Source organism: Rhinoraja longicauda, chromosome 6 (assembly GCF_053455715.1).
Source record: "Rhinoraja longicauda isolate Sanriku21f chromosome 6, sRhiLon1.1, whole genome shotgun sequence".
Lineage (NCBI taxonomy): Eukaryota > Metazoa > Chordata > Chondrichthyes > Rajiformes > Arhynchobatidae > Rhinoraja > Rhinoraja longicauda.
In genome coordinates, this window is record NC_135958.1 from 55292873 (window position 1) to 55315028 (window position 22156).

The 22156-nt window shown below is 44.8% G+C and overlaps 1 protein-coding gene across 1 annotated transcript in view; it reads right to left on the reverse strand.

Moving 5' to 3' along the window:
* Positions 1 to 22156, reverse strand: part of LOC144594474 (ubiquitin carboxyl-terminal hydrolase 43-like) — a 391904-nt gene that overhangs the window by 62647 nt on the left and 307101 nt on the right. Inside the window, exon 7 of the mRNA XM_078400997.1 lies at positions 20909 to 21056. Within this exon, the coding sequence (XP_078257123.1) occupies positions 20909 to 21056 (148 nt within the window). The remainder of the gene's footprint in view (positions 1 to 20908; positions 21057 to 22156) is intronic.

Below are 22156 nucleotides of genomic sequence, written 5' to 3' on the forward strand. Positions count from 1 at the left end.
GGTGACGTTTCGGGTCGAGACCCTTCTTCAGTGTCTCGACCCAAAACGTCACCCAATCCCTCTCTCCTAGATGCTGCCTGACCTGCTGAGTTACTCCAGCATTTTGTGATACCTTCGATTTGTACCAGCATCTGCAGTTATTTTCCTACCAAATCTCTTCAATCTTCTAAGGAAATCAAAGGTCTTTTAAAAGCAACAAGACACACAACTACATAAAAGTTAACATAAAAATCTACCACAGTGGATTCCCCACATTCATCACTGTGATGGAAGGCAAAAAAGTCCAAGCTTCTCCCTCTTTATTCTCCCGCGGTCGGGGCAGTCAAACCATCCGTCAGGGCGGTAGAAGCTCCCGCGGATTGGCGTTCCCGAAAATCGGTCTCTAACCAGAGACCGTGGGGTCCACGATGTTAAAGTCCGCAGGCACCCACGGTTGGAGCTCCGAGGTCGATCCCTGGCAAAGGGATCGCGAGCACCGCGATGGTAAGTCCTGCAGGTACCCGCGATGGAGCTCTCGAAATCGGTCTCCAGCAAAGTCCGCCAACTCCTCGATGTTAGGCCGCAGTGCGGACGGAGATACGATATGGAAAGAAATCGCATCTCTGTCGAGGTAAGAGATAGAAAAAAAAGTTCGCCCAACTCCCCCTCCCACCCCCCACATAAAACAAACTGAAGAACACTAAAAACATACATTTAGCACACACTATTTAAACAACAAGAAGGAAGGACAGGCAGACTGTCGGCGAGGCAGCCATTGCTGGCGCCACCCGGAGGAGTTGATGGAGTTTCTTTATGAATGCATCAATGTGCTGGGTCCAGGACAAATCTTCAGGGATGTGCATGTGCACCCAGTCATTTGATTCCCAGTATGTTGCGTAAAAGCATTATCCAACAAACACACGCAACCCCAAAATGCGTTTAGCATGCTAACACTGTAGATTTACCTCAGAGTGAATAGTCCACATTTTTGTCAATTCACAGCCAAACAATAAAGATACAAAATGCACCACCACACACTCTGAGTCAAGGTCCTCTACTTTTCCCTTCTTCAGTAGTTTGTGAAGGGGTGCTGTTCCTACGAATGGTCTTTATCCACTGAAGATAGTGGACATTGATGAACGATTCAACTGTAGGGGACTTGAATGATGTGAGAACATGACTGACCTAAATCCATCATCACTCAAGTCCACCCATCAGGGTTGGTCACCGTGTAGGAACATAGAGTAAGACTTAGACCTAAGTTCGGCCTTGCCACAGTAGGGACACAGCCGGAGGTTATTCTATCAGAACCAAACTTTATGCTGACTGAGTTCAGCTTCTACAACAATAAATGTTATAAACGTTCTTGCTTTGTGGAATTCAGTAAAAAGGCAGGTGATCCACTGAACCATTGAGCCACCGGGTCTACACTTGGAAAACTCTCTTTAGCATTTGTCTATGAACAAATGGCTGCCAAACACTTCCAATTCTAATCCTGCTCTTCCGCAGTTTCACAAATCCATTTCTGTCGTCAGCAGAGTCATGTTGTCAGGACTTAAGGGTCTGAGTTATAGGGAGAGGTTGAGCAAGCTAGGACACTATTCCTTGGAGTGCAGGAGGATGAGGGGCGATCTTGCAGAGGTGTATAAAATCATAAGAGGAATAGATTGGGTAGAGAAGACACATAATCTCTTGCCCAGAGTAGGGGAGTCGAGAACAAGAGGACATAGGTTTAAGGTGAGGTGGGGGTGGAAAGATTTAATTGGAACCTGAGGTGTAACTTTTCCACACAAAGGATGGTGGGTGTATGGAACGAGCTGCCAGAGGAGGTAATTGAGGCAGGTACTATCGCAATGTTAAAGAGACATTTAGACAGGTACATGGATAGGACAGGTTCAGAGGGATATGGGCCAAACACAGGCAGATGGGACTAGTGTAGATGGGGCATGTAAGCAAGTTGGGCCGAAGGGCCTGTTTCCATGCTGTACGACTCTATGAGCACACTTTAGCGTTTTAGATCTGTAACCCACAAGCAGGCCATCTGTAAATAACTCTGTAATGTGCCGCAAGGGATTCAGAGTGCGGGGTGAAGTGGGAAGGCTCCAATGATGGAAACAAATGCACAAAAGAGAAAAGTGAACATTATTGTTTTCAAGTATAGGCCAGGAGTTTTGCACCTTATCCTTGATCTGTGGCTGCTCCTCACAAGCACGACAGTGAACATGACAAGTTACATGAGAAATCACCGACAGGGCAAGAAGTCCAGATGTGATAAATGTGCTTCCATGAGGGCCAAAAGGACTATTCAAGTTTGAGTTAAGACCAGTCTTCCGGCCTATAACTCAGGCTGGCGCAGTTGTACCAATCCTTGGATTCCCTTTTCCTTGCAGCTGTGAAATGAAAATCTGAATATGTAAGAAGGAACTGCAGATGCTGGTTTAAACCGTTAGATAGACACAAAATGCAGGAGTAACTCAGCGGGACAGGCAGCATTTCTGGAGAGAAGGAATGGTGATGTTTCGGGTCGAGACCCTTCTTCAGACTGATTTGAAATGAAAATCTGAGAAGTTCGGATTTTAAAAGAAACTGCAAGAATGATTTGGAATTTGTGTGGCGCTGAGCCCAGTGTCACTGTGTTAGAAGATTGAGGACTCAAGGTCCAATATGAAACTTCTACATGACCCTGCACTCCATTACCTGTGCTTCCTTTGCATATACAACGTTAAAACAAGAAGTGATAACAAAGAAACTGCAGATGCTGGTTTATACCAAAGATGGACACAAAATGCTGGAGTAACTCAACGGGTCACGCAGCATCTGTGGAGAAAATAGATGAGACGTTTTTCGGGTTGGGACCCTTCGTCAGACTGATTGGAGCAGGGAGAGTGTGGGAACAAAAAATGGAAGCAAAAAAAAACCCAGGACAAATTGGGGCCAGCAACAGATGACTTTGGGCAAGAGGGTTCCCTGATTGGCTGATTTTTGCATAGCGACAGGTGTGAGCCCATGAGGGGTAGATCATTGTGAACTGTGTAGCTGGCTAACAGACATTTAGTGGAGGAGAGGGGGAAAGAGGGGAAGAGGGGGTAAGGAAGGTATTTGTTTGTAGAGGGTTCAATGTTCACACTATTACATTGTAAGACACCAAATCGAAATATGAGGTGGCTGCCTCTCCAATTTGTACGTGGCCTCACTCTGGCAATGGAAGAGGCCCAGAGATGGCCAGTTTGGGAATGGGGAGTTAAAATGGTTAACAACTTGGAAATCCAGTAGGCCTTGGTGGACCGAGCACAAGTGTTCAGCGAAACAGTTAGTCCCGCCAATGTTTAGGATCTCACAATGGGAACAATTAAAACAAGAAGTCTTGGCTTGCTCAATTCAAACAGGAATTGGAAAAAAATCTTACAGTACTCAAGTCAATAGAAAGCTGCAACCAATTTGACAAAAGGTTATGAAGTCATTTCCTTTTATATTGTGTGGCAATCTGCTGTGTGCGAAGTGATTTATGCCATCGATCAGACGTTCACACTAGTTCTACGTTATCCCACTTCCAACACACCAGGGGCAATTTACACAGACCAATTAACCTACAAACCTGCACGACTTTGGAGTGCGGGAGGAGACCAGAGTACCCGGAGCAAACCCACACGGTCACAGGGAGATTGTCCAAACCTCCACACAGACGGCACCCGAGGTCAGGATTGAACCCGGGTCTCTGGTGCTGTAAGTTCTACCAGCTGTGCCACTCTCTGGATGCGTGTGAATGCGAAAATGGTGCCAGCTTCACACGGTGCAGACAGTATCACTCATACCCCAAATGCAAAATCCAGGCCATACAGCACAGAAACAGGCCCTTCAGCCCAACTAATTCATGCTGACCAGATGCCCCATCTAAGCCAGTCGAATTGTCCACATTTAGAAACATAGAAACATAGAAACATAGAAAATAGGTGCAGGAGTAGGCCATTCGGCCCTTCGAGCCTGCACCGCCATTCAATATGATCATGGCTGATCTTCCAACTCAGTATTGGTTCATACCCCTTTAAACCTTTCCTATCCATTGGCACTTGCCTCCTTTGTCATTTGTACTGTGCTAATTGACACGTTTCTTGCTTGGCTTTGTATTTCCAAAATTACACTTTACCAAATAATGCACCAATGTATTTTAAGAAAATCAAAATGCTAAAGAGTTGTTTTTACAAGTTCTTCAATTATTTATACCAAGGGTTTGGAGCATTTATTCATGGAATACCAAACAAATGAGATTTTCCCCTGAGCTGGATTTTGGTATTATTAAATAACAGGCCCGGGAAAAAGGCAACGTAAAAAAAACAGTCAGGTCTTACGGCTGCTGACCACCTTTGTATGACAGCTCTAAATATAGAAGTTAGCAATGGGTGAGCAAAAAATGGTCTCAGTGCAGATGCACTGCAGTGAGATGCAGTGCGATCAACCAAAGAGTATTCCTCATATTTAGAGTACTCCAGTCTCAAATGAATAAATATAGCTGACAGTGAGATCAAAGTCACAAAATACGAGGGTAACACAGCGGGTCAGGCCGCATCTCTGGAGATAACCGATCGCTGGAGTAGCTCAGTGGTTGAGGCAGCATAGAAACATAGAAAATAGGTGCAGGAGTAGGCCATTCGGCCCTTCGAGCCTGCACCGCCATTCAATATGATCATGGCTGATCATCCAACTCAGTATCCCGTACCTGCCTTCTCTCCATACCCCCTGATCCATTTAGCGACAAGGGCCACATCTAACTCCCTCTTAAATATAGCCAATGAACTGGCCTCAACTACCTTCTGTGGCAGAGAATTCCACAGATTCACCACTCTCTGTGTGAAAAAAAACGTTCTTCCTGCATCTAGCCTGTCCAACCCCTTGAATTTTGTAAGTTTCTATAAGATCCCCCCTTAATCTTCTAAATTCCAGCGAGTACAAGCCGAGTCTATCCAGTCTTTGTTCATATGAAAGTCCTGCATCTCAGGAGAACATGGATAGATAACGTTTCTGGTCAGGACCCTTCTCCAGACCTGGGCCACTGGAGGCCCTGCAGCCGCCTGGGGCTCGAGTAGATTGGGCGCCGCTCCAAGTGGCCGAACGTGTGGAAAGGACGCAGCCTGCAGTGGCACGGAATGGTGGAGCCATGGTAGAGAACACTGACAGGCCAACCTCTGCAACACCAACCCAGTGCAGCTGCCATGACAACAGACCTTTACGGCCAATTTACGACTCTAACATTTTAAAAAAAAAACAGGCCTGGAAGGTACAAGATGGCGCCTAAAACCTGGCAACTATAGTGTAAGGAAACAGTGTGGTCTACTATAGTACGGTCTTATACTTAGTATGATTGTGCCTAAGGTATAGCAGGATTGTCACGGAACTGCATGCAAATAAAGAATTTCACTGTAGTTAGGTACACGTGACAATAAAGGGCCATTGCACCAAGAGAGGACAAGGGCCGATAGACCTGGTTCCGCACTCTATCTCTAAACACAACTAAACAGTGCCAGAGTGCATTGGTACAGCTAGCTCTTGTAACCACAACAAGAGGCACTGGACTCTGTGAGTAAGGCCAATGTCAGTCCTAGGTTCGAATGGTTTGAAAGCTCGTCAGGGCCCGCCCGAAGGCTTGCCGGTCGGTGGGATCGGGGACCTGCCTGAAGGCTCATCAGTTGGCGGGGTCAGGAACCAGCCCAAAGGCTCGTCGGACGGCATAACCGGGAGCGAGCTGGAGGTGTCAGATTTAAGGAGTGTGGGCCGGTGGGAGGCTGAACTGGGGTAATGCCTCCAGCGCCTTCAAGGTTGGCTGTAGGAGGCAGCCCCCGGACACAAAGATAGCCAAAGACTGGACTTTGAATAATGGCCCCCAAAATGGCGGCACACACATGTGTAATAAATGCAACAAGAATTTCACTGTGCAGTTGCATACGTGACAAATAAAACAGCATTTACTATTGAATGCGAGTTCAGGCTGGCAAGTCCAGTCCATACGCACTGATTATTCCATTGCTGGATTTCATGTGTTCAGACCCCATTATCTCCACCAGCAGAATTGTAATGGCGGGTTATTATTTCTTTAATTATTTTAATTTAGTTTTACCATTTGATTAACGTTTTTCTTTCGTTTTAAAATATTTTAATATTTTTCTTGGTTTTTTAAGCATTCACATAAATGTTAAGGACTTTTAAATGTCTTGAAATTAAGAAATACTAACACATTGTGAAAATTACTTCACGGCTTTGACAATAGCTAAAGTTCTGAGTCTAGCCATCTGCCGACCAAAAGCCCCCCACACGTGTATCCACCCATCACTCGCCACGCTTTGTCCTGCCCCTCCTCTCTTCCAGATTTCTCTCCCCTCCCCACCACGATCAGTCTGAAGGAGTGCTCCAGACACAAAGCATAGCCTATCTATGTTCTCCAGAGATGCTGCCTGGCCTGCTGAGTTACTCCAGCACTTTGTGTCTGTGGAAAAGGAGATGAGAGGTGCTGGAGGGAATTGAATGCGATTACATTTCCCTGAACAGCATACTGAAATTCTTGAGCTAAAATTACCTTTTATCCACACTTTCAAACAGCCTTCAACACGGGCTCATCCAAGGCATGTACATCCCACGCTTGAATGAATTTGAGAATCGCAAACCTTCACTGCTGGATCAAATTCAATTTCATCCAAGTCATTATCAATCTTCTCCCAGTCGTATCGGGACAATGTGGCTTGTCAGTTGTTTGCTGGCTGCAATTAAATGTCTCGCCAAATTCTGCCGACACTCCTCCACCTCTTTAACGGTCGCACGCTTCCTGGGATCAACCAGCACACTTTGACGATGGAAAATCCAGTCCCACTTCGCCTCTACTCCATACCTTGGTAGCCCATCATTTAATCCTTACAATGAGACCCAAACAGTTTGCCCCTCCAGTGTTACCATCATTCTCCTGGCTAAACTTCAATGTTGAAGAACTTCTCTTCCCACTCACTCACTCACTCACTCACTCACTTGCGAAGGTTTACTGTTACAGCGTTTAACTGCTTTAGTGGTGTTTTCTCCTCATGCCGGAGAAAAACATCACCACGTTTGCTATTGATTTGCATCCTGCTCTCACTTTCACTTGATCTTTGTGGCCAATTGGCCACATAGATATACAGGGAAATGGAGGAATGTGGATCATGTGCAGTGTATAGGATCGTGAGAGGGAACAGATCGGGAAGATGAGGCAGGGACTATCGCAACATTTAAGAAACATTTAGACAGGTACATGGATAGGACAGGTTTGGAGGGATATGGGACACACGCAGACAGGTGGGACTACTGTAGTTGGAACATGCGTGGGCAGGTTGGGCTGAAGGGCCTGTTTCCATGCTGTATGAACCTATGACGCTATACAGATAGAGAGTAATTTAACTTGGCATCTTGTTTGGCATGGACATTGTGAGCTGGGGGGCCTGTTCCTGTACTATCTGCTCTATGTTATGTCTGACTCTTTCCTTCCTTTTCACACTCTCTCTAACTCCCTGAGAGGATATCCACTGTAAACCCACAGCTACCTTGATTGCATCTAATCCAACGCTGCAACTCTCTCTGACACTGCCCTGCTCATGCATTGTGTCAGGTATGTTCCAGACTTACACTGGCCCCATCCCCAAACTCTACCTCGGCTATATTGACGACTACATTGGTGCTACCTCCTGCACCCATGCAGAACTCACTGACTTCATACATTTCACCACTAATTTCCATCCTGCTCTTAAATATACTTGGACCATCTCCGACATCTTCCTACCGTTTCTGGATCTCACCATCTCCATCACAGGAGACAGACTACTGACCGACATCTACTACAAACCCACTGACTCCCACAGCTATCTGGACTACACTTCTTCCCACCCTGTCTCCTGAAAAAAGTCTATCCCTCCCTCTCAATTCCTCCATCTACGCCGCATCTGCGCCCGGGATGAGGTGTTTCACACTAGGGCATCAGAGATGTCCTCATTCTTTAGGAAACGGGGCCTCCCCTCTTCCATTATAGATGAGGCTCTCACTAGGGCCTCCTCTATATCCCTAAGCTCCGCTCTTGCTCTCCCTCCCCCCATTCGTAACAAGGACAGTCCCCCTCGTTCTCACCTTCCACCCCACCAGCCAGCGGATCCAACAAATCATCCTCCAACATTTCCGTCACCTACAACGGGACCCCACTACTGGCCACATCTTCCCATCTCCTCCCTTTCTGCATTCCGCAGAGACCGTTCCTTCCATAACTCCCTGGCCCACTCATCCCTTCTCACCCAAACCACCCCATCCCCGGGCACTTTCCCCTGCAACCGCAGGAGATGCAACACCTGTCCCTTTACCTCCCCCCTCAACTCCATCCAAGGACCCAAACAGTCTTTCCAGGTGAGACAGAGGTTCACCTGCACCTCCTCCAACCTCATCTATTGTATCCGCTGTTCCAGATGTCAATTTCTCTACATCGGCGAGACCAAAAGCAGGCTCGGCAATCGTCTCGCTCAACACCTTCGCTCAGTCCGCCTTAACCAACCTGATCTCCCGGTGGCTGAGCACTTCAACTCCCCCTCCCACTCCCAGTCTGACCTTTCTGTCATGGGCCTCCTCCAGTGTCATAGTGAGGCCCACCGGAAATTGGAGGAACAGCACCTCACATTTCGTTTGGGCAGCTTGCAGCCCAGCGGTATGAACATTGACTTCTCTAACTTTAGATAGCCCCTCTGTCCCTGTCTATCCCCTCACCCTTCCCAGTTCTCCCACTGTCTTCCTGTCTCCAACTATATCCTTTCTTTGTCCCGCCCCCCCCGACATCAGTCTGAAGAAGGGTCTCGAACCGAAACGTCACCCATTCCTTCTCCCCTGAGATGCTGCCTGACCCGCTGAGTTACTCCAGCATTTTGTGATTTGTACCTTTGATTTGTACCAGCATCTGCAGTTATTTTCCTACACATCCTGCACATGCAGTGTGCTTCCTTCTACTCCAGTGCTTGTCAACCTAGAATATTAACTCTTACGCCAGAGCTGCTGGCTGATTTATGAACATTTCCAGATGCAGGGCAGAGAATACCACAGGGTCACAATATTCTGGAGTAACTCATTGAGTCAGGCAACATCTCCGAAGGACATGAATGGGCAAAGTTTTGGATCGGGACGCTTCTTCAGACTGAGTTACTCTAGCACTTTGTATCTCCAGTCCCTTGTATCAACTCTGCACAAAAATAAATATCTATACCTATGAGGATGTTGCCTTGAGAGACTGAGCTATAGGGAGAGGTTGGGCAGGCTAGGACTTCATTCCTTGGAGTGTACGAGATTGAGGGGTGATCTTATAAAGGTGACCTTTTCGACATGCATTCACACAAAATGAACATCGTCCTTTTCCCAGGTTAGGGGAATCAAGAACTAAAGGGCATAGGTTTATGCTGAGAGAAGAAAAATGTAATCGGAACCTATGATGAAAGAATGGGTCCACTGGGCTTCTATTCACTGGAATTTAGAAGGATGAGAGGGGATCTTATAGAAATATAAAATTCTTCAAGGATTGGACAGGCTAGATGCAGGAAAAATGTTCCCCATGTTGGGGGAGACCAGAACCAGGGGTCACAGTTTAAGAATAAGTGGTAGGCCATTTAGGACTGAGATGAGGAAAAACTTTTTCACCCGGAGAGTTGTGAGTCTGTAGAATTCTCTGCCACAGAAGGCAGTGGAGGCCAATTCACTGGATGTTTTAAGAGAGAGTTAGATTTAGCTCTTAGGGCTAAAGGAATCAAGGGTTATGGGGGAAAAAGCAGGAACGGGGTACTGATTTTAGATGATCAGCCATGATCATATTGAATGGCGGTGCTGTCTCGAAGGGCCGAATGGCCTACTCCTGCACCTAATTTCTATATTTCTGAGGAGCAACTTTTTCACACAGAGGGTGGTGGGTACATGAAGTAAGGAAGCAGTTCAGGCAGGGGCAAGAACAACATTTAAAAGATATTTGGAAGATACACGGATTGGAAAGGTTTAGTGGGACACGGGCCAAGCCCGGGTAAATGGGACTATCTTAGGCAGTTGAGTTGGGTTGAAGGGCCACTTCCATGCTGTATGACTCTATGAGTTTGATCCACTCCTGCTCTCAACCATTTATTTCTCAGACTAAAACAATGACACCGAGTTACTTTTTTATCCCGGCATAAAATTAAATCTTATTCTGAATCCCCAAAAAGGGATATACATTGAGCAAATGTTGCTTAATATTTATTTGCATGAGGCTTTGAGAGGATTTTAGGTTGTTGATGAAACCCTACCCAAGGGCCTGGCCTGGGAAGGGATGGTTAAGGTGATATTGGGTACTTTGATAGTCGATGGTTAACATTATGCCGTTGGATGATGATACTTTTGGAAATGATTAAAAAGTAATTAAAAGTGAAACATTTCACTGAAATGATTACGTTTGCCCCAAGCAATGGCATACATAATGGAGGTGTATCATTTTATGAAGGAAAAAGCAGGGATAAAAACAGCGAAACTGCCAAAAGCCGAGATCTCTTCTAATCTGTAAACGACTGCCAGGGGAATGCAATGCCCGCGCTGGTGGTGGAGGCAGATACGATTGTGGCATTTGAGAGGCTTTTAGATCGGGACATGGAAGTGCAGGGAAAAGAGGGATACGGACCATGTACAGGCAGATGAGATCAGTTTGGCTTAGCATCCTGATTGTGGGCCAAAGGGCCTGTTCCTGTGCTGTGCTGTTCGATGTTCTGGGTACTGCCCCAACCTCTGTAGGGTGATGGAAACAGAGTGAAAATGGAGCTTTCCAATAAGAATTGCCTGCGTGATTGGATGATGAAAGGCAACGGGAAGTGGGGTAATTTGCCTCTTGAGATTGCCCTTCCAGGTGCAGGCACAGATACACTAAACTTACACCGAAACTCACAGAATGTGGCCAATGAACACTGCTCCTTTTGGTGCTCGGGGATTTAACTCAATCATAATGGAATGAAAAAGAACAGCTGGAGGAAGCTACAAAAACAAATGAAAATATTGTCAGAAAGAGCCACAGGCAGTGTTGGCAAGTGCTCAGTGATACAGTGGTCTGTGAATATTGTTCCCCAAGGTAATTGATGCAGCCATAATCTGGATTGTTGGGAGGGGATAGTCATCCATTTTAACTTAAATACCAATCAAAACAAATCTGCTAAACTATAAATAGTTTGGAAGATACACAAATTGCCTCTGGGGAATCATTACATTGCAAAAGCTTTACATTGGACTTGTTTCTAATTACTTGAGCTGCCCTGTTGAGTATATACCAGTGTGCTGTGCCAGAGAGGGAGGGGAGGGAGAGAGGGGAGGGGGGAGGGGGGAGAGAGGGAGGGGAGAGAGGGAGGGGAGGGGGGGAGAGAGGGGGGAGAGAGGGGAGGGAGGGGGAGAGAGGGGAGGGAGGGGGAGAGAGGGGGAGAGAGGGGGAGGGGGGAGAGGGGGAGAGAGGGGGAGAGAGGGGAGGGGGGAGAGAGGGGAGAGGGAGAGAGAGAGAGAGGGGGGGCGAGGGGGAGAGCGAGGGAGAGAGGGAGAGTGTGGGAGAGAGAATAGGGAGAAAGAGAGAAATGGCAGAGGGGGCAGGGAGATAGAGAGAGGGGTGGAGAGAGGGAGAGAGCACAGAGAAAGTGGGGGAGAGGAGGGCCAAGAGAGAGAGAAGTTAGAAATGGAGAGCGGGCAGAGAGAGGGAGGACAGAGAGAAAGTGCAGAGAAGGGCTCCTATCTCGGTCCTTCGATAGAGTTTTTATTTTACAAGGGATTCAAGAAAAATATGAAGTAGAATTTATTACTTGCCATTGCAATAAAACTCTTATAAATCACCTAATCATGCGTAATAATGTCAGTTTCACAATTTGTTTTTTATCTCAACCTACAAGGCTAATGCACATCGAATTACCTAATGTTATCCAGGAGGATCTGTCTCCTTTCCTGATGGAACAAACTAGTGTAGGTCTCTTTCCCTGCAGCAAAATGTTAATCACAAGCCTGGGACTGGAACATCTCTGTTCTGCCAGTACTTTACTCAATTGCAGACTCTACAGAGATCAACTATCTGCTACCATGTCCTCACCCCTTCACTGGCAAGGGTTTTCAAATCCCCTCTTTTTTTGTGACAGATTTTCTCCTCTTCCAGCTACAGATGTGAATCTTCAAGTGACAGAATTTTTTTGGCACCATCCCAAACGTTCAATGAAAACAGTTGCCAAACAGCTATTTAATTATTGAGCATCCGCCAGGACTCAGTCCCACACATATGGAAGTCAGAAGCAAGCATCATGATCAAATGTATTATTCTTAAGTCCAGGTGCACTGAAGCCAATTGCAGCAGGTTCAGTTACAGCTTTTACCCCCTCTGTTATCAGGCTTCTGAATTGCCACAGCAATCTTTGAAAGGTTCTACCCAAAGCTGCAAGAATGAATGAACGAACGAATGAATGAACGAACGAATGAATGAATGAATGAATGAATGAATGAATGAATGAATATGTTTAATGGCCAAGTATGTGCATACACAAGGAATGTGCCTTGGTGCTCCGCTCACAAATGACAACACAAACATAATTAACAATTAAGAATAAAGCATAAACACATCAAAACAATAAGGATACAACATTATGGTCTAAACGTGTGGGTGAAAATAAACCAGAGCAAAAAAGAGACTACAGGCTTTGGTTATTGAGTAGAACTACTACTCGTGGAAAAAAAACTATTATATCTGGCTGTGGCTGCTTTGACAGTCCGGAGTCGCCTTCCAGAGGGAAATGCTTCAAAGAGTTTGTGGCCAGGGTGAGAGGGGTCAGAGATGATCTTGCCCGCTCGCTTCCTGGCCCTTGCAGTGTACAGTTCGTCAATGGGGGGAAGGTTGCAGCCAACAACCTTCTCAGCTGATTGAACGGTCCGTTGCAGCCTCCGGATGTCGTGCTTGGTGGCTGAGCCAAACCAAACCATGATGGAGAAGGTGAGGACGGACTCAATGATAGCAGTATAGCATTGGACCATCATTGCCTGTGGCAGATTGTGTTTCCTCAGTTGCCGCAGGAAGTACATCCTCTGTTGGGCCTTTTTGACTGTGGAGTCGATGGAGTCGAAATTGCAGAGAAAATGTGTAGGAAGGAACTGCAGATGCTGGTTTGGACCAGAGATAGACACAAAATGCTGGAGTAACTCAGCGGGTCAGGCAGCATCTCTGGAGAAAAGGAATAGGTGACCTTTCGGGTTGGAATCCTTCTTCAGACTGAGATGGGAGGTGGGAGGTGGATGGGCGGGTGAAATAGACTGGAGGCGAGAAAAGGCAGAACTAATCAGGGCCAGTAATAGATGACCTCGGGAAGGGTGGAGTCCATAATGGCTCATTGTTGGCTGGAGAAGATGTACTAATGAAAGGGATACAAGGATCCGGACCATGGAGTGAGGGTGGGGAGGGAATGCAGAGGTTACTGGAGATTAGAAAAATCAACATTCGTACTGCTGGGGTGTAAGCTGCCCCAGCAAAATACGAGGTGCTGCTCCTCTAATCTGAGTGTGGCCTCACTCCGACAGTGGAGGAGGCCCAGGACAGAAAGGTCAATATGGGAATGGGAAGGGAAGCTAAAATGTTTGGAAATTGCAGAGGGTTATGGATGTAGCACACATACACACACACACACACACACACACACACACACACACACACACACACACACACACACACACACACACACACACACACACGACTCCCCATCATTGATTCCATCTGCACTTAACTTTGCCTCAGAAAAACAGCCAACATAATCAAAGACTTCTGAAGCATCAAGCCTGAAGAAGGGCAATGACCCGAAACGTCACCCATCCTTTTTCTCCAGAGATGCTGCCTGACTCGCTGAGTTACTGCAGCACTCTGTGCCTGATCAAGGACTTATCCCTTCCCGGTTATTCCAACTTCTCCCTGCTCCAATCGGGCAGAAGATAATGAAACTTGAAAGTGCGCTCCACCAGAACACGTTCTTCCCCTCTGTCATCAAGCTTCTGAACGATCCTTCAAAATGCCAGGGTATAGTCCCGATTCACCACTGGTCGACATTGTCGACATTGGTCTTTGTCTTTGGAACTGACGTGGGCCATTCTTAGTCACGTGTGTGACCAAAAATTTGAAAAATTGTGGAATACATCTCTTCTAATTCTGAAAGCATTTCATGTATATTGTTTTATACTGTGTATATGATTTATATATGTCGATGCCTATCAAGTGAAATTTTTGTATGTTATGCTGACAATGTTTGTTTAGGGTCAGAAGTCAAATATGACTGGTCAAGTGTGAGTTTATTACTTGATAAACTTCAACATATATAAGTCATATATACAGTACAAAACAATATACCTGTCAACTTCTTTACATCGGCGAACCCAAACGCAGGCTCGGCGATCGTTTCGCTCAACACCTTCGCTCAGTCCGCCTTAACCAACCTGATCTCCCGGTGGCTGAGCACTTCAACTCTCCCTCCCACTCCCAGTCTGACCTTTCTGTCATGGGCCTCCTCCAGTGCCATAGTGAGGCCCACCGGAAATTGGAGGAACAGCACCTCATATTTCGCTTGGGCTGCTTGCAGCCCAGCGGTATGAATATTGACTTCTCCAACTTTAGATAGTTCCTCTGTTCCTCTCTTCCCCTCCCCTTCCCAGTTCTGCCTCTATCTTCCTGTCTCCACCTATATCCTTCCTTAGTCCCAACCCCCTGACATCAATCTGAAGAAGGGTCTCAACCCGAAACATCACCCATTCCTTCTCTCCTGAGATGCTGCCTGACCTGCTGAGTTACTCCAGCATTTTGTGAAATACCTTCGATTTGTACCAGCATCTGCAGTTATTTTCTTACAATATACCTGTAATGCTTTCAGAATTAGAAGAGATGTATTCCACAATTGTTCACGTTTTTGGTCACACAAGTGACTAAGAATGGCCCATGTGTTGAAATGCTGAGAACGAAATGCAGTGTATTCTGCACTTTGTGTCTTTCCCATCTGCGCTACCTATTGTACCAGAGTTTGGCTCGATTGCATGTATGTATAGTATTATCTGATTTGATGGATAGCATGCAAAAACAAAGATTTTCACTGTGCCTTGGTCTGCATGACATTAATAAACCTAAACATGAACACCTCCCTCAAGGTTATGATCAGATTAATCAGCGTAGAAACAAATGCATTTAACTTCTATGCAGGTTACACTGAAAATTCAGTTTTGCTTTTAATACATTTCCATTGTCATTATGGTTCATCAACAGAGAACAGCCTAACTAGTGAACATTAGTGCACAGATATAGTCTATTCTAGGAAATATTGGTCCATTGGCCTACGATTCAACCTTTATCGAACCAAAACTTCAGAAGAAACAAATGCGTGAAATATAGTTAGCTTCACAATGACTTCTTAATAGTCCTTCAAAATTATTTAAAGTGAAAAATGAATTTCTTAAATATTATAATTGAAGTGAAAGAAAGTTGTAACCAGTTTATGAAAATAAAGAGATATATTTAAAGATTTCAACGGAATTAAAATCACAGAGAAAAGGTTGGTCTGTGGATTGAAAAGGCATGATATTTTACTTATTCAATCTAATTTAAGCTTGTTATCAGGATGACTTATTGAAAGACTCCAGGAAATTGAACCAAACCCTGTTTACTGCAAATCATTTTTGAAGGTTTATATTGTGACCTTTGAATGAAAGAGGAATCAGATATAGAACATAGAACGTACAGCACAGGATCAGGCCCTTTAACCCACAAAGTCAGGTCCAAACATGATGTCACGTTACACTAATTTCCTTTGCCTGCACATGAAGCCCAGCGGGGGCTTCAACGTCGGGAGCCCCGACCGCCCCGACGTGGCAACTTCAACAGCCTGACCGCGGGAGAAGACAGCAGGGAAGAGAAAAGACATTGTGGCCTTCCATCACAGTGAGGGACTGGAGGAGACTCACTGTGATGGATGTTTCTTTTTGTTTGGTGTTAGTTTGTGATTGTATGTTATTGCATTTTTATTGATTATTCTTATTGGTCTTATTGTTCAACTGCGGGAAATGTTTCATTTCACTACACATTTATGTGTATGTGACAAATAAACGACTATTGACTATTGATCCATACCCCTCCATTCCCTGCATATCCATGTGCCTTTCCAATCGTCTCATAAGCACCACAATCATATCTGCCTCCACCACCACTGCAAGCACGTTCCAGGCCCCCACCATCCTGTATAAATAAAATGTCCCACACATCTCCTTTAAACTTTGGCCCCCCTCATCTTAAAGTTATGCCCTCTTTGACATTTCCACTCTGGGAAAAAAAAGGTCTGGCTGTCTATCCAATCAACGCCTCTCATAATTGTATATTCCTCTATCAGGTCTCCCTTCAACTTCCGATGCTCCATTGAAAACAATCCAAGTTTGGCCAACCTCTCCCGAAGGCTAATACCCTTCATGTCATCACCGCATTCCGGTAAACATCGTCTGCACCCTCTCCAAAGCTTCCCGTAATGGGGCAACCGGAACTGCATACAATACTTCAAAAGCGGTCGATGAAGGCAAGCTTGATATGACACTGGGTGCATGAGTGTGGATAAACTGCCTCTCAGTGCAGGATAAAATATTAAAATCTTTCAAGAGAAATGTGGAGTACTTACTTGCTTGGTGCATTTTTTAATATCTATATATGATATTTAATTTAAATCATCGCTTGTAAGTGCTTGCACGAATAAAATGTGAATCTATATTTATTGAAACTGCATTTATTCGGCCTGACAAATTAATGGACAGAGATACTCAGTTTCTAACTAATGCTTTTCAAGCGGACATACATTCTGCACTTAATAAAGCCTTAACAGGTCCCCACTGCTCTGATCAAGGAAAAGAATGGGGGCTCTGATGTGATTTATTGAGCGACGTGAAAATTGATGTACAGTTAACAACGTTTATAACAAGAAAAACTCAGGGTTACAATAAAACTAAATATATCACACTCATCCAAACAACATAAGTAAGTTGCAAGATAGACACAAAGTGCTGGAGTAACTCAGCAGGTCAGGCAGTATCTCTGGAGAAAAAAGATGCCCGAAGAAGGGTCATGACCCGAAACGCCACCTATCCTTTTTACTCCAGAGGGAAAACAATAATAATAATAAACATAAACCTAAGCATAAACTCCTTCCTCAAGGTTACAATCAGACTAATTGGTGTAGAAACAAATGCATTTATCTTCTAAGCAGATTACACTGGATATTCAATTTTGCTTTTCATACATTTAATTCCATCATCATTATGCTTCATAAACAGAGAACAGCCTAACGGGTGAATCTTACTGCACAGATCTACTGCATGAGCCGCTGAGTTACTCCAGTGCTTTGAGTCTACCTTAAGTAAATTGCAAGGTCTGTTTTGAAGGCCACCTGGTCATGGGTCTCAGAAGATCCTATTTAGTGGAAAGATTGCTCAGAGGTGATATTGAGCAGAATGTGAACCAGAAGGTGTCCCCCTATTCCCAGCATCCTGCAGATTCCCATGACTATGATCCTTGCCCCAGACAAATGCTGTATCTCTCCAGTCACTGTCAGTCGTAAAATGTTACAGCAAAAACTAATGGCATCATAATATATTCCTTTATTCATCCCACACCGGGGAAATTGACATATATTTATTTCCCTGTGACACCACTGGAAGTGAGGTCTGGTATAAATCCAGCAGGTTGTCTTTTTTAGCACTTGTGAACAGCGGGACAACTTTGATTTTTCAATCACTTCCTTTAATAAAAGAGACACAAAGTGCTGGAGTAGCTCAGCAGGTCAGGCAGCATCGCTGGAGAACATGGAAAGGTGAAGTTTCAGATCAGGGCCCTTCTTCCTGATGGATGTAGCGTATCTGGACTTTCAGAAAGCCTTTGATAAGGTCCCACACAGGAGATTAGTGGGCAAAATTAGAGCACATGGTAATGGGGGTAGGGTATTGACATGGATAGAGAATTGGTTGGCAGACAGGAAGCAAAGAGGAGGAATAAACGGGTCCATTTCAGAATGGCAGGCAGTGGCGAATGTAGTGCCGCAAGGCTCGGTGCTGGGGCTGCAACTATTTGCAATATATATGAATGATTTAGATGTTGGAATTAAAAGTAACACTAGCAAATTTGCAGATGACACAAAGCTGGGTGGCAGTGTGAACTGCGAAGAGGATGCTACGAAGTTGCAGGGTGACTTGGACAGGTTGGGTGAGTGGGCAAATGCATGGCAGATGCAGTTTCATGTAGATAAATGTGAGGTTATCCACTTTGGCAGCAAGAACAATATATCTCAATGGTGTTAGATTAGGAAAAAGGGAAGTGCAACGAGACCTGGATGTCCTTACATACCAGTCACTGAAAGTAAGCGTGCAAGTACAGCAGGCAGTGAAGGAAGCTCATGGCATGTTGGCCTTCATAACGAGAGGATTTGAGTATAGGAGTAACGAGGTCCTTCTGCAGTTGTACAAGGCCCTGGTGAGACCGCATCTAGAGTATTATGTGCAGTTTTGGTCTCCTAATTTGAGGAAGGACATGCTTGCTATTGAGGCAGTGCAGCGTAGGTTCACAAGGTTAATCCCCGGGATGGCGGGACTGTCGTATGAGGAAAGATTGGAAAGACTGGGCTTGTATTCATTGAAATTTAGAAGGATGAGAGAGGATCTTATAGAAACATATAAAATTATAAAAGGACTGGACAAGCTGGATGCAGGAAAAATGTTCCCAATGTTGGGCGAGTCCAGAACCAGGGGCCACAGTCTAAGAATAAAGGGGAGGCCATTTAAAACTGAGATGAGAAAAAACTCTTTCACCCAGAGAGTTGTGAATTTGTGGAATTCTCTGCCACAGATGGCAGTAGAGGCCAAATCACTGGATGGATTTAAAAGAGAGTTAGATAGAGCTCTAGGGGCTAGCAGAATTAAGGGATATGGGAAGAATGCAGGCACGGGTTCCTGATTGTGGATGATCAGCCATGATCACAATGAATGGCGGTGCCGGCTCGAAGGGCCAAATGGCCTCCTCCTGCACCAATTTTCTATGTTTCTATGTTTCCAATTGAATGACGTTTTGGGTCGGGACCCTTCTCCAGATTAATTCAGCACTTTGTGTCTTCCTTTGTTAACCAGCTCCTGAAGTTCTTTGTTTCTACTTCTTTTAAAAGAGCTTTGCCCATTCTTTAGTAAAAGGTGGCAATTCCGAATAATTTTATCAGACTCTTGAACACCTGAGAAATGGCTTCAGTAACCTGACCCACAATCTTTCCTTAATATTGGTGCTGCATTGCAACAAGTGTTCACTCTAAATTCGAAATTAGCATTTGGAGTCACAGAGGCAGACAGTGGTGAAACAGACCATTCGGCCCACCTGTGCATGCTGACCATCAAGTACCCATCTATACTAACTCGATTTATCAGCATTATCTTCATTTACAGTTTTGTTGAGTTTATTGTCACATGTGCTGAGGTACAGTGAAAACCCTTTATTGCGTGCTACCTTAGTCAGTGTAAAGACTACACACGATTACAACCAGCCATCCACAGTGTACAGACACATGATAAATGGAATAATGTTTAGTGCAAGATAAAGTCCAATGAAGTCCGATTAAAGATAGTGCGAGGGTCTCCACTGAGGTAGATAGTAGGTCAGGAAAGCTCTCTAGTTGTTGACTGAATGGTTCAGTTGCCTGATAACAGCTGGGATGAAAATTTGGAGGTGCGCGTTTTCACACTTCTGCACCTCTTGCCTGATGGATGAGGGGAGAAGATGGAGTGAGCGGGATGAGATTCGTCCATGATAATGCTGGTGGCCTTGCCGAGGCAATGTGAAGTGTAAATGGAGTCAATGGAAGGGAAGTTGATTTGTGTGATGTCTGGGCTGCGTCCACAATTCTCTGTAATTTCTTGCGGTCTTGGATGGAGCTGTTCCCAAACCATGCTCTGATGCATCCCAATAAAATGCTTTCTGTGGCATTTCTACAGCATTGCTTTTCCTATCAAATGAGGGCATAAAGTTGAACCATATAAGGCCTTGCATATTTATAAGCCACAGTACTGTCTGATTCACCACAACCCCATTGTGGACATTGGACTTTGTTGCTAGAACTGGCTTGATATCATCCTGAGAACTGTATTCTGCACTCTGTATCTTCTCCTTTACCCATTGTAATTGGGATTCATATGATTGCATTCATATATAGTGTTCACATACATTATTGACGAATACTCTCTTCAATTTCTACAGGAGTACAGAAGAGAAAGTATTGACTGGTTCCGCAACTCAAACGCCCAAGAATGACGAAGGCTGCAAAAAGTGGTGAACACTGCCCAGTCCATCACGGGTACTGACCTCCTTCCCCACCATCGAAGGGAACTACAAGAGTCACCGCCTCAAAAAGGCAGCCAGCGTCATCAGAGACCCACACCACCCTGACCACACTCTAATTCCTACCACCGGAAAGAAGGTATAGGTGACTGAAAACGGTAACGTCCAAGTTCAGGAGTAACGACATCCCAACATCCATCAAGGGGTATTAAACACTACATACTCCAAATAGGTTCCAAACTATATTGACTTGGGGACATTTTTTTCAACTTTGCACTGTTGGCTATTTATTCGTCTGTTTGTGTTTAAAAAAATATATATACTGAACTTTTGTTGTTTTTTATCGGTTTTACAGAGTAATCTGTTGTGCTGCTTCAAGTAGGAATTTCATTGTTCCGTTTCCAGATATATGGCAATAAAACACTCTTGACTCGACTCCTCTCTGATCTGATTTGATAGCATGCAAACCAAAGCTTTTCATGCGTACACATGACATGAAAGATCCAAAACCTCAATCTGAAGAAGTTCCCTTCTTGCAGCACACATTACCTGACAGCCTGCTGGCTTGTTCCTGCAGTGTTACAGATGAGAAGAAGCACTTGGCCAGTCACTCCGTGTTCATTGAAATCTGTTGGATTTCCTTCAAAACTATCGGAAACAGACTTGGAAGGTGGTCCAGTCGAGTTCTGGAAGCCCCCTGTAAAGCAGGAAGGTGAAGACGTTAAGATTCTTGGACTATAACAATTGAAATTTTCTTTCCAACTACCAAAAATAAATGAAATTGGAAAATAAATCCCTGAAGAATCAAATGTTCTCCAGAGATGCTACCTGACCCACTTAGTTACTCCAGCACTTTGTGTCTATCCCTGAAGAATCAACTTTGCTACGTCTGCTTAAATCAGTATGTATTCTTCAAATAAAAAGCTTAGTGCCTTGGGGATAGAACTGAGAATAGTACAGCTGAGCGACAGGCCCTTCGTCCCACAATTTCTGTATCAAACATAAAATGAGAAAGCTGGAAAGAGTGCAGAATGAGTGCAGAGAATACTTACGAGGATGTTACCAGGACTCGAGGCCTGAGCTACAGGAGGAGGTTGGGCAAGCTAGGACTTGATTCCTTGTAGCACAGGTGATCTTATGAAGTGTATACAATCATGAAGGAAATAGATAGGGTGCACAGTGTCTTGTACCCAGAGTTGGGCAGTCAAGAACTAGAGGACATAGTTTAAGGTGAGAGAGGAAACTGAGGGACAACTTTTTCACATAGATGGTGATGGGTATATGGAACAAGCTGTCAGAGGAAGTAGTTGAGGGAGATATTAATAATAACATTCAAAAGACCCTTGGATAAGTTCCTTGGAAAATAAAGGTTTGGAGGGATACGGGCCAAATGCAGGCAAATGGGACTTTCTTAAATGGGGTATCTTACTTTGCATGGACAAGTTGGGCTGAAGGTCCTGTTTCCATGATATATGTCTCTGTGACTCGAAATCAAATCAATCAACCTTGGTCAACTCATCCAATGTGACCCAATTCTACCCTTGCTCCTGCAAACAGTCGGCCCTGAAAGAACTTTTAAACTTCATCATTCTGTGACAAGTTCATCCCATTTTTTTGTGTGAGGAAGACCTCACTGAGAGCATTTCTAAATTATATATTACCAGCTTCAACTTCTATCTCCATACTCAACTCCCAATGCATTTAGAAGAGTGAAATTTCACTTTCTTTCTATCATCTAAAGTGATGTTATATAACTTAAATTAATAACCACGCAGGCTGCTATCTTGTAGACACAAA